The 13,971-nt window shown below is 34.4% G+C and overlaps 1 protein-coding gene across 3 annotated transcripts in view; it reads left to right on the top strand.

The window, feature by feature from the left end:
• SENP6 (SUMO specific peptidase 6) overlaps window positions 1-13,971 on the top strand; it is a 109,032-nt gene that overhangs the window by 65,791 nt on the left and 29,270 nt on the right. For all 3 annotated transcript variants that reach the window (XM_045294375.1, XM_045294374.1, XM_045294377.1), the window contains 4 exons: window positions 5,313-5,542; window positions 8,128-8,298; window positions 12,757-12,790; window positions 13,183-13,377. In XM_045294375.1, the coding sequence (XP_045150310.1) occupies window positions 5,313-5,542; window positions 8,128-8,298; window positions 12,757-12,790; window positions 13,183-13,377 (630 nt within the window). The remainder of the gene's footprint in view (window positions 1-5,312; window positions 5,543-8,127; window positions 8,299-12,756; window positions 12,791-13,182; window positions 13,378-13,971) is intronic.

The following is a 13,971-nucleotide window of genomic DNA, read 5'->3' as shown; positions in this document are numbered from 1 at the left end:
ATGTAGTGTAATAAATAGTGGAAGATTGGTAGCATTCCAGGATCTGTTGAAAAGCCTCTGAAAACATAGATGCTTATAAAAGGGGAGATAGTCTGAGATAAGACTATGCAAAAATTTCTAGCATCTTTCATTATAAGTGCATACTGTGAACTACAATTCAAAGTATGTAGTATTGCTGTTCCCTGTCTGTAGACTAGAAAATGAATATAGTTTAATGAAGTTATATCAAAAGCTAATTAAATGAAGAAATTGCCCCAAGGGGGTGGGGTGAACTATGTTGCTGACACCAGACTTTACTGAGAATACCTTCTTTTTTATAGATTTGACTTTGGAAATATGACTAATTATTATAAGACCAAATTAAAAGGTTCTTATCTTCTGCATATTTCTTTAAAAAAAATAATCTTTATTGGGAGCTCTTTTAGATAGTCCATAATTCAATTAGATCAAGCATAATTGTACAGTTGCTGCCTCGATCAGTTTCAGAACATTCTTGCCATATTTAAAAGATTCTTGAAAATAAAAGAACAAAACAAATGAACATAATTATATACTTAGTTGATGGCTTCAACATACAGAATTATTTCAGTTGAGTTTAATATAACATCGTAGCTTAAAATATACCTAGTACAATATATTTTAAGGGCAAACAACTGCCGAGCAATGAGAGTAACACATAATAGTAATGATGGCATTGTTATTCTTAAACACAGTACAACTGAATACAGCAAGTAATTACTACCATTAAAACAAAATTCTTCCAATGTCACAGTACAGTAAAGACCTAAAAATCCTATAACTTTACATTTGAATTGGAGATAATAGTGTGAATTGATTAAATAGGAAGGTGCTTTAAAAAGTTCATGAAAAATTGAATTAAAAGACTATAGAATTTTCCCATAAAAACTTTGAAGTAAAAAACAAACAAACTTTTAAGTGTCTTTATGTTATGATAAATATAAAATACATGTACCCTAGCTGTAAACACTGAAAATACTTAGGAACTGTAAACCACACAAAGAAATCAACAATCTTAGCTCCCATGTTGTATTTTTGATTACCATTTTCCCATAAACATTACAAGAGTTGCTTAGAGAAAGACTCTAGGTCTGGAAGATGAAATACAGGTGTTAAACCTCAAGCATCTAGTCATATCTGGAAAATTGGAGACAAAGCCTGCTATGGACATGTCAAAAGGACACGTGCTGAAAATGAAATATGTTTAAAATAGGATGGTACCAATTCATAAAAATATAACTGCTATGGAGTAAACTAATATGCTCATCAGTTCCTAACAATATATCTACTTTCAAAAGGAAAGAAAATGAAAATTCTTTATGTGTTACTTTTGGAGGGTTATTTTGGGTTTCAAAACATGGCTTCCAGCATTTTATTTCCCCCTCTTCCCCATTTTCTGTCTGATAAACAATTTGTACTATATTGACTATTTTGAATTGGACATTTATGACTTACTATGCCAGAAACAACAAACTGAAAAAGAATAGTGTTGCATTTACTATAAAAAGATAATTCATTTTAAAAAAAAGATAATTCATTTCAAGATCTGCCTTGATGTTCAATGCTGTCTCGAATACTATAATAACCATATACCTCTAAGGAAGAATTGTTTCATGTGTTACACATGCAAGTGTTACTTAAAAGTTTTGCACCAACCAACTAAAACCAATGATGAAGAAATTGAAGAACCTTGATAATTACCGGTGATTGGATTGTGAAGGTTGGAAACAAAGGATAAACAGTTGGAAGATAAAGCTTTGTTATAGAAATGCCTCCCCCCAGCCCCCATAGGGAGGGAAGAAGGGGGGATCTTTTTTTTTTACGTTGACTTTTGTTTTCTACTTTGTTTCCCCTTTCTCCTACATTTGGGACTCCTGGGGTTTCGACAGTCATCTCCCCATTTGGTCCCCTTGGACTGTCTTTCTCCTTGTCTGTTGATTCTAACTTGTAAATAAAGAAAATATTATTCAAAAAAAAAAAAAAGGAAGCAGAGATTTCATGGTAGAGTTTTGCAAGAACATTGACTTCATTGCAAATAACATTTTCCACAAAAATGGAAACTACATATGTATCTTACCAGAAAGAATACACAGGAGTTGAATAGAGTGCATTTGTGCCAAAGGACAATGGAGCGACTTGGTATCATCAGCCTAAACAAAGCCCAGGACCAACTTTGGAAAAGTCATATGTTGAAGAAAATAAAAACAAGTCTGTGAGAATAAAAATTTGGACTCGAGCTGAATTTGGTGAACTAATTTGACACATTATAAACTGATGAGCAAAGGTTAGGTGGGTTATGGGGTGACATCACAAACATCATACACAAAGAAATTCAAATGGTTATTAAAAATACAGGAAAGAGAAAAGTGCAAAATGCTTCCAGAATAAATTAATTAAAAACTAAAAAATGTCTAATGGTATTTTAAGAAAGTGAAGTACCGTAACGAAATGTGCAAAGGTCTGGTAGAAAACCAAAAGAGAGACACATACACGTCATTTCTCAAGCTGAAACTGCAGAAGAAAATATTCAAGCCTCTTGCAATATTGAACAATTTTAGCAACAAAATATTGAATAAGTAGAACCAAAAAGAAGATGGAATATATAGGGCCACCCCATAAGGAATTGATCAACATTCAGCGATTTCAAGTGGTAGCTTATGATCAAGAATTGATAGCCCCAAAACACCAAGATTTGAAGCAATCCCAATGGAAATGCTTCAACAAATTGATGCAGCATTGAAAAACAATATGAAGGGCCACACCTGATCCCAACTACGTGGACCCCCTCCTCCCCCCAGAAGAGTCCATTTCAGAGGACAGCGCTGAAGCTCTATCTTAGGAAGAGGGTTGTGTCTGATCGAAGCACACAGGAGCAATTGAAGGGGGAGGGAGAGAGTATGGAGTACATTCTGGCCCACCAAGCCCTGAAGACAATATTCCTGCTCAGAGCAAGCAATGCACAGAGAGGACCACAGGACTAGCCCCCCCACCCCCACCCCATGAGATACAACATCCCTCACTGACCCCTAGTGCTACAGAGGACAACACTGGAGACACAGTGCAGGAATTGTGCCCGATCTGACCCAACCGCACCTAGGCAAAACACTAAGGGGGTGCAACAGAACAAGGGGAGCAGAGAGATGAAGTCCTCAGAGAATAGATTTGGGGGCCAGGATGTGGCACCCTATCAGACTCGACCTGAAAACACTCCTAAAGGTCAAGAAACAGACCTTGAACTAATTACAGGCGCTTTGGGGGTGGTTGTTTTGTTTTGCTTTGTCTTGTTTTTTTGTGCATATTATCTCTGCAGGTCTATTTAGATAAGGTAGTCAGGATAAACAATCTGGAAAGCAACAGGACCGATGGTTCCGGGTGGAGGGACATGGGAAAGGGAGAGGCAGGGGAAAGGAAGTCAGTGTTAACAAACCCAAGGCCAAGGGAACAAGTGATCCAAAATTGGTGGTGGGGAGGGTATAAGAGGCCTGGTAGGGCTTGATCAAGGGCAGTGTAACTGAGGAATTACTGAAACCCAATGAAGGCTGAACATGACAGTGGGACAAGAGGAAAGTAATAGGAAATAGAGGAAAGAACTAGGAGGCACAGGGCATTTATAGATGTGTAAACAGCATTACATATGTAAATATATTTATGATGATGGGTAAATAGATCTATGTACATATATTTATAGGTTTAGTATTAAGGTAGCAGATGGACATTGGGCCTTTACTCATGTACTCCCTCAATGCAAGGACACTTTGGTCTATTAACCTGACATTCCATGATGTTCACATTTCCGACACAATCACTGAAAAGAAAGTGGGCACATAAGCAAATGTGAAGAAAGCAAATGGTGCCCAGCTATCAAAAGATAAAGCGTCTGGGGTCTTAAAGATAAACAAGCAGCCATCTAGCTGAGAAGCAATAAAGCCTACATGGAAGAAGCTCACCATCCTGTGTGATCATGGGGTGTCGATGGGATCAGGTATCAGGCACCCAAGACCCAGACCAAAAAAAAAATCATACTGTGAATGAGGGGGAGTGCGGAATGGAGATCCAAAGCCCATCTGTAGGCAAGTGAACATCCCCTTAATCTGTAGGCAAGTGGACATCCCCTTACAGAAGGGTCACAAGGGAGAGATGTGCCAGTAGGGTGCAGTATAGCATCGATGAAACATACAACTTTCCTCTAGTTCTCTAATGCTTCCTCCCTCCCCCACTCACTATCATGACCCCAATTCTACCTGACAAATCCAGCTAGACCAGAGCTTGTACACACGGGTACAGATAAGAGCTGGAAACAGGGAATCCAGGACAGATAAACCCCTCAGGATCAATATTGAGAGTAGTGATAGGAGGGGAAGGGGAAGGCGTGGGGAGAAAAGGGGAACCAATCACAATGATCTACTTATAAACCCTTCCCAGGGGGATGGACAACAGAAAAGTGGGTGAAGGGACACATTGGTCAGTGTAAGAAATGAAAAAATAATAATTTATAAGTTATCAAGGGTCCCTGAGGGAAAGAGAATGGGGGGAAATGAGATGATACCAAGGGCTCAAGTAGAAAGAAAATGTTTTGAAAATTATGGCAACAAATATGCTTGACAAAATGTATGCATATATGGATTGTGATAAGAGTTGTATGAGGCCCAATAAAATGAGTAAAAAAAAGAAAACACTCAATAGCCTATGCCAAGAAATCTGGAAGATAACTTACCTGGCTAATGAACTGGGAGAGATACATATTTGTGCTCATTTCCAAAGAAAAACCACCCAACGGGATGTAGATGTTAGCGAATAATATCATTAATATTACATGCCAATACATTTTTACTGAACATAATTAAAAAATAAAAGTTCTTGAGCTCTTCGGCACTAATCTATCTTCTCCTTGAGACCAATTTTTTATTTTAGTGACCACTACTTGTGGGATAAAATCATTTGTTCATAATAGAGTTTCATACATTCATTAAAATTCATGGTTATATTGTGAATAATTTTTATGTAAGTTTTTTTATACCTAGACTGAAACTCGGAAATACTAGTAGACCTGATAAACATTCATGGTTCTTGTGTATGTTGCCATGTGGATTAATATTGAGGAAGTAAAGAATCAGTTTCATATGTATAGTTTTCCAAGTTCAATTTTTCATCAGATTGAGTATATTCTTTATCTCTATTATTACATAAGTCTGGATGACACCAAAACAAAGTTGGTATTTTTCCCTTGTTTGTAGCTTACACTTTTAACTTGACGGAAAAGGAATATTTCCTGATACATTTTACATTTTTTGTAGTCATTTTGTCCAGTGATGATGATGACGACAGTGACAGAACTAATAGAAGAGGGAGCATATCTCCTCAACCGGCTGATTCAGCATGTTCTTCCCCAGCGCCATCCACTGGAAAAGTAGAAGCAGCACTTAATGAAAATACATGTAGAGTAGAGCGTGAACTAAGAAGCATTCCAGCAGAGTCAGAGTTAAATACCGTTACATTACCAAGAAAAGCAAGAATGAAAGACCAGGTACCTTTCACATGTTTATTCAGTTATGTCCCCCCTTGGTATGTGTTTGTGGGGGTCACTTGAATGGATTATTAAGTGAAAGATCATTAGATGAAAAATCATTCAGAAGTCAATTTCAAATAAAAGTTTGATGTAGGACTTCAGCAAGAGGCCACAATAGCAATCTTAACAGCAAAATGTGGGGCATTTCTTTATCTATTGGATAGGGGGAAATCATTTTAATAAGACTAAAAAAAAATCAACGTTTTACCATCATGCATTTTAGTACATTTTGTTTTATAGCTTATTAAAGTATCAGTATGTTCATAGAAGAGAAAAATAAAACAGTGGACAAACAATGCTCTAAAATAATTGTAGTTCAGATGATTTTGATATATTTAATATAGACTCTGAAGTCTTAAAAGTTGAAAAAAGGAAAATGAACCAAACACAATGATAGATGAGAACTGGAGAAAATCCATAGGAGAAACATCCAAGTACAAGTTAGTGAGGAAGTGCAAATTAAATAAATAAATACATACTTGGAAAATTTTATAAGAATTGCAACTATATCTGCAAAATTAACACAAAAATGCCACTGGAAGAACTCAACTGCAGGAATACTTTTATACTTTGCTGTTAACAAAGTTGGACATTTTAGGAAAGCAGTATATTGACATCTATTAAAATTATTTTATATATACTGTGTATCACATGATTAAATAATACTATATATAATCGGGTATAAGCCGAGTTTTTCCAGCACATTTTTAATGCAATTTTTGTGGTAAAATTCGGTGCCTTGGTGGATATTCAGGTCGGCCTATATTCAGCTATATCCACTATTTATTATACTTAATTTCAGAGGTGAAAAAATCCACATGTATGTAAGACCGCACGAGCAAACATCATTATTGTCAAAAGCCACAAACAAATTGATTGCTCTTTAACATGGAAATGTGTAAATACATTTTGATACATCTATACCATTATTATGCAGCCATTAGAAGAAAATACAAATAGATCATTTTTAGGATATTTCTAAGGAACTGTTGAATAGGAATACCGAGATGTAGAATTAAATGTAGGAGCTTAAAGAGAATAAAGCTTGGGGAGAGGAAAGCCTTTTAAAATTTATATGTGTGTCTATGTATGTGTGCATGTCAGGGCAAGAGGTTATTGTTAGGTGCCACTGAGTCAGTTGTAGCCCACAGTGACCCTGTGTACACCAGAACAAAACAGTACATGGTCTTGCGCCATTCTTGTAACTGTTCCTATACTTCAGCCTTTTGTTTGCAGGCACAGCCTTAATCCATCCCCCTCACCACCTTCCTTTTTTCCATTGCTCCCCACCTTTACCAAGCATGCTGTTCTTCTCCCGGGTCTGATTTCTCCTGACATCATATCCAAAGGACATGAGGCAAAATCCCACCATTCTTGCCTCTAAGGAGCCTGGGTATAATTCTTTCAAGACAGGCTTTTGTCCGCTTGGCAGGCCATGGTACTTCCAATATATCTTTGCCAGCATCGTAATTCAAAAAAGTTCTTTCATGTTCAGTCTTCCTTATTCAATGTGCAACTTTCACATGTGGATGAGGCAATGGGAAGTATCATGGCTTGGGTCAGGCACACCATAGTCCTCAAAGTAACCTCCTGGCTTTTCAACACTCTGAAGAGGTGATGTACAGCAGATTTACCCAGTGAAACACATCTTTTGATCTCTTGATTGCTGCTTCCGTTAGCATTGATTGTGGAGCCAAGTAAGGTGAAATCCTTGATAATTTCAATCATTTCCTCCATTTATCTTGTTAACTATTGGTCCAGTTGGGAGGGTTTTGATCTTCTTTACATTGAGTTTTTGATGTTCTTTTCCATTCTGAAGGCTGCTGTCCATGATTTTCGTCATCAAGTGCCTCAAATTCCCTTAAAGCAAGCCATTTTGTGTTATCTACATATCCCAGGTCAAGAGAAGTATAGATTAAAATATGGAAAAATAAATTCTTAACAGTTAATATTGGCATCTTAAAAAATAAAAGGCAAAACATAAAGCAGCAACAATAAAAAGAAAAATTATGGATTAGTACTTTTATGTAATTTTGAGAAATTGCTTTCCAACCATGAGAGTACAAGGGGAAAAAAATAAATATAAGGTAAATAATGCATATGTTTGACTACATAAAAAGTATAGCCCACGTATCAAATATCTTGAAAATGGATAGAAAATGCAAATGTGAAATTGTGAACTGTGTGACAAAATAAGTTGATAATTTATTATTTCAATTTCTTAAAAATTCTTATGTAAAATCAGCTCATAGAAAAATGCATAAGGCAAATGAAAGAAGTTCCCAAAGATTAATAATTCAGCAAGTGCTTAAAAATTGCTCAAATGAAGACAGCTATTTTTAACTGGCAGACTTGAACATTATGATATTTCATCCTGGGTACCATGTAGAGAAATGAAACGTTGAATGTGTAAATTGGTAGGAATGGTTGGTTAGTTATTTCTGATAATGTTATTTCTTATATTTGGGTATTCATTACATTTGTGTACATAGTTTACAGCTTTGTTTTTTAAAATATAAATAGTATTTTCTCTCCTTTTTCAGTTTGGCAATTCTATTATCAACACACCTCTAAAACGTCGTAAAATTGTTTCTCAAGAAACCATAGTCGATCCTTTGTCCTTAAACTGCCAGAGTTCCTGTGCTAATATCATTTTACACTGTCGAAGTATACGAGTAGGAACACTTTTCCAGCTGTTAGTACATCCTGTAATTGTAAGTAAACTCTTTAATACACAATTGTATGTATACTCTTTAAAGCACGTGAGATTTAGAGTTTCTTTGCTAAGATTAAAATGCACTATTTCAAATTTATAAGTTAAAATATTTACTAGAATATTAAGATTGTTTTAAGATTTCAAATTATATTGAGTTAAAAAGACAAGTATGAAAAAGAGCTTCTTGCCATTAAAAACTTTTAAATCTGGATAAATATTTCTCATAATCATCATAAGATAATACTCTCACTGAGTTAAGGGAAACCCTCCATTGATTACAGTTTTCTGCTTGTGCCTGCTTATTGCATGGAAAGAATATTTTTAAGAATGATTATGAGAGCTAAAAAGAATAAAAAACTATATGATTGGCAGAAAAGTACATTGCAGCAGTGAGACTCCTAACCAAAAAAACAAACCCATTGCCATAGTCTATTTCAACTCATGACAATGTATGGGATTAAAATGACATTTTGCTTTTGGATTAGTTCAGAGTCTAAAATGTCAAAACTTGTATAACTTATTTTAGTCCCATTTTCTTAATCTCTCATGCCACTAATGTAATTCAAGTGTTGTATTTTCTATTTTCAATTTACATATTATTTTCTTCATCTTACTGTTTCTAGTGTCTATTATACATGGCTGGTAGATGAATCTTCCTAAAGTGTTGCATCAGTCCTCTAAGCCTTTAGTTTATAATGCAGGTGTCCCTATCTCTAACATTTTCAAATGATACCCAGTATTATCCTTTATGGGTAAGAAACATTGAAGCAGCAAAATTTAAAGGCAGCTTTATTGTTATTTAAAATATGGTAAAAAATAGGATTTTTTTCTGATAGAACTTCAGGTTCTAAGATACAGAATCAAAAGGGAAAGAAATGACATGTGAAATACCTTTTTTAACTGGGAAAGTTCTATGGGAGGTCAACATTTGCTTTTGTTTTTCATACAGTCCAGATTTTTATGATTTAAAAGCAATGTATCAGAAATCTTGTTAAATCTGGAGATTTAAAGTACATATTTTTAATAATCATTTTATTGGGGAGCTTGTACAACTCTTATACATACATAACATACATAACATCCATTGTGTCAAGCACATTTGTACATTTGTTGCCATCATCGTTTTCAAACAATTTCTTTCTACATGAGCCCTTGTTATCAGATCCTCATTTTTTCCTTTCCTCCCCCACCCTCCCTCCCTCATGAACCCTTGCTAATTTATAAATATTATTTTTTCATGTCTTACACTGACCGTATCTCCCTTCACCCACTTTTTTGTTGTCCATCCCCCTCTGAGGGATCTATATATAAATGTAGATCATTGTGATCCGGTCTGGAAAGTGCAATTTGAATAGGGTGTTAAATTTGATAAGCAACATAGTAATAAACTTGTCAAATTTGGTGGGGATTTGCAAAACATGTTTTGCCACGAGTCCTCATTTACATATCATCCTTTATGATTTCTGTGAGTTAACAAAATACTACTTGTACATCAAAATACTACTTGTACCTCACCTTGTACATCAAAATATTTAATGAATATCATGTTTCATGCCTGCTCCTTAATTTTCAGAACTCTTTAATATGATAATTACATTTTCCCTGATTATTAAAATTTGCATATACCATCTGAAAGCTGTCAAAAGCCACATTAAACGTGAAATGATTTCCCCCCCTAAATTATTAGTAAGATTATACTATCTTCAGTGAAGAAAAATCAATTTTATATATTCATTAGGAAGAAAAATTTTAAAGGCAATGTTTGTATTACAGTATGTATTGATACAGATTATTCAGTCTTGTTTTTTAAAAATATTAAGGGAATTGTTTTAGCCTTAAAAAAAAAACTATACTTTTCATGTAGAAGTTTGCCATCTATATTGTTTCCCATCCAAGTATTAACCAGGCCCGATCCTACTTACCTTCCAAGATCAGGTGCATTCAGGGGGGTATGACCATAGACAGCGATCTATATTGTTAATTTCCTTTGTATTATAGAATTTTTGCAGATAATATTCTTTTTAAAAAATCGTTTATTTGGGGCGCATACAACTCTTAGCACAATCCATACATAGGTCAATTGTATAAAGCACATTTGTACATTTGTTACCCTCATCATTCTCAAAACATTCGATCTCCATGTAAGCCCCTGGCATCAGCTCCTCGCAGATCATCTTTATTGAAGTTTAAAGGACCTGTAGTTTCTTTAGGTGGTGCAATTAAAAAGATAATTTGTTGCTTCTTGAAATTTTCTGCCATATCATGATTAAATGAAAAACAAATTTAAAATGTTTTACTACATTTTATGATTTTTTTATTAGATAAGTTAGTCAAACTTCTCGTAGTAGGATTTTTATATTACAATTGCAATGGCTCACATTATTAGAAATAAGTCAGTCTTGGAGATGTAGGTAAAACAGCCCAATGTTTACTAGTAATATCAACATGTTAGTTTAATTATGCACAGTTTTAGGTAACATTTTAGATATGCTTCTTTTTATTCAAATATTAGTTTTATTCAGATGATTTTTCAGATTAGTGCTTAGGAAATAAATGTGTCACTTTTTGAGTCATGCAACAATTTTCTGTTACTTCTAACTTTAGCTTTATATGTGGTGAACTATATATTTCTAGCTATAAGTACTCTTTCTTGACCTCTACCAGTGAAACCCACTAATGTATTACTTTTAAATACAATTTTTAAAAGTATTTTTAGTCACATCCTAAGCTTTATGATTGTTTTAATAATTCCTACATTTATGCAAGATAATGATTTTTTCTGAGAATCTTTGGAAGTCTCTTCATTTCCTTTTATTTGTATCTTGAAGATGCTTTAACAGAAGTATTGGAGTACCATTACTGTGAATACTCAATTATCAGCTAGCTCTATCGTTAGCTTTTTAGTGTGCATCCTTTCCACAGTGATTGACATGGCTGGTTCCATGTGACCTAGTTGTTCATCAAATAACAAAATGGAGAATGGCTGCGCCTTTATATAGCTGCCACATCATAATGTAACTACAAGTCACCAAGAATCATGGTCCAGCCAAGTTGATTCGTAACCTTCACCATGGCAGCCATTGTTATGTTTGCCCTGTGTGTCATTAATGCACAAAGTAGTTCAACAGTAAGAGTTTTACTGTTTTTATAATTGTTAATTCGGCTACCAAGAAATTTGATAGTGAAGAGTAAGCAAACTTCCTTTATCTGCCATGGGCCAGAATTAACTTAGTGGCAAAGAATACTCATCCCACTGAATAGTAATCCATTTTATTTTTTAATGCAATTGGAAGTATTTGTCATGTGTGTGTAAATCCCCCCAAATGATTATTTATTCAAATTGTATCAGAATTAATGTGTTTTCTTGACATTAAAATAATGAATTATAAAATTATCCTTTTGTATCTGAAAATATTAACTGATTCAAGAAAGGTTTTTCAATAGATGGTTGAATTGTGTTAAAGTTTATTAGGATTAGTATTTTCATAAGATTTCAAGCAATGGAAAACGTATATCACCTCTGTTCTGCTTTGGCTTGGAAATGTGTGACCTGAACTAATTATGAGGGAACAGTTCAGAGTGCTGTACATTTTACAGAACCTCGCTTGGAAAGACTGTGTCATAAAGAAGAGTGAGAAGTCTATTTCTGCTCAAGCCTGGAATATACTAAAGAGATAAATATAAATGTAACTTTGACAGGACCATGATTTGGTATAAAAATAAAGTCACTATAGATGACAGTTTCCACACTGTTGAAGAATTTTATATGAATTATATATGACATTACTCTTGATATTCTTAAATCTGGTAATTATGATTTATTTTCATGGGTGTAAGGTGATGTAATTGTTACACATTGGGCTGCGAACTACTTGGTCGGCAGTTGAGAAACTCCAGCAGCTCCCTGGGAGAAAGACTAGGTTATTTCCTTCCGTAAACAGTGACAGTCTCAGAAGCCAATAGAGAGGATTTCTGTGAGTCAGTGTGGACTTTGGTTTTTCAGAGGTGTATGTCCTTATATTGGGAAATGTAGGCTGAAAGAATTAGGGGATGAAATGTTATATCTGTTGGCTGGTTTTTAACAGTTTATCAAAAGGTTGGGTGTGTGTGTAGAAAGAGCGCAATGGAATGTGGTATCATAACAGCTGGTGAATCTAGACAAGGAGTGCTTGTTGTAATGTTCTGAATTTTTTAAACTAAAAAATTAGCAATATTGAACCAATAATATACGAGATGCTATCAATACCCCCACCCCCAACAAAAAAAATCACATCCTGCTTTTCTGAAAAGTGGTATAAAATGAATGAGAAAAGATCTCATCTTTTATTTAACCACACTGGACACACACAGTTCTTTGTCTGCCCCATGTAGACTAAGGTCTAGATAAACCTCATTTAGGATATTTATACTAAAATCTTCCTAATTCTGATCAGTAATAATATATCTTATGTTTCAGTTTTCTTTAGATTATATCAAGATACAGCTAGAAGGTAAGCTATTTTATGATTTTTTATTCATTAAAGTGTTATATGCACTAAAGAACTTTGTATGAATGAAAGGTTAATGATATTCATAGAACTCATTAAGATGATTAGTCACTAATATTTTCTTAGCAAAGATCATATATCTTAATATAGTTTAAAAGACCGAGTTTTAGTATCACAAAACCTAACATTGCCTAATTTTTAATACATATATTTCATTTAGCTCCCATTTGGGGTGAGGATGGTGCTAAGCTTCTTTGAAATATTTGTAAATATTTTTTTCCTATTCTCCATCAGAGTATTATTTATAAAGCATAATGTCTTTTAATATTCTCACAATTTATTATTTTTCCCTTTTTTGAATGATTTGTTTTCCATTTGCATTTGTTTTCCCTCAGAACTGGAAGGTGATCCTGTAGCAATTACTTTAGATACCTCTGATTTAACTAAATGTGAATGGTGTAATGTCCGAAAATTACCAGTAGTGTTTCTAAAAACAATACCAGCAATTTATCAAAAGTTGAGTATGCAGCTGCAAATGAATAAGGAAGATAAAGTTTGGAATGAGTGTAAAGGAATAAATAAGATAACAAGTAAGTTATTTGGAATTAGATACGGTTTACTTTAATAATTTAACAAGTAAGTTGGGTAAATACATGCACTTTATTGAACATTAGCTGTGAGTACACATCTATTTCATGTTATATCCTCCATTTTATAAATGAAAAAGGCCCCCCCCGCACCCCCCCGCCCTGAAAAAGGCACACAGAATATGGAAATAAAGTAAAATCCAGTTTACCCATTAAAAAGTTAGCAAAACTGGAGTTCTAGTTTTTGCTTTATTTTAAAATGTGCACTCTTTATTATACCACTGTATAATCCAATTAAAATAGTTTTTTTAATATACTGTTAAATATGCTAGATGTAATCAGCCAGATAATTCTGGATTCTTTGAAATTTGGCCCAAACAGGAAATTTTCAGTGGAGCCCTGGTATAATGGTTAAGCATTGCACTGTGATCCTTGGCTTTCTACTTCTATAAATAGTTACAGTCTAGGGAAACCCACCTGGGGTCACTATGAGTCAGCATCGACCCCGTAGCAGTGAGACAGAACGTTCTCAAGTTCTTTTTTTTTTTTTTAATCATTTTATTAGGGGCTCATACAACTCTTATCACAATCCATACA

This window comes from Echinops telfairi, unplaced genomic scaffold (genome assembly GCF_000313985.2).
Source record: "Echinops telfairi isolate 266 unplaced genomic scaffold, ASM31398v2 ScPeMD7_3533;HRSCAF=4204_0, whole genome shotgun sequence".
In the NCBI taxonomy this organism is placed as follows: Eukaryota; Metazoa; Chordata; class Mammalia; order Afrosoricida; family Tenrecidae; genus Echinops; species Echinops telfairi.
This window is presented reverse-complemented; position numbering and strand designations above follow the sequence as displayed.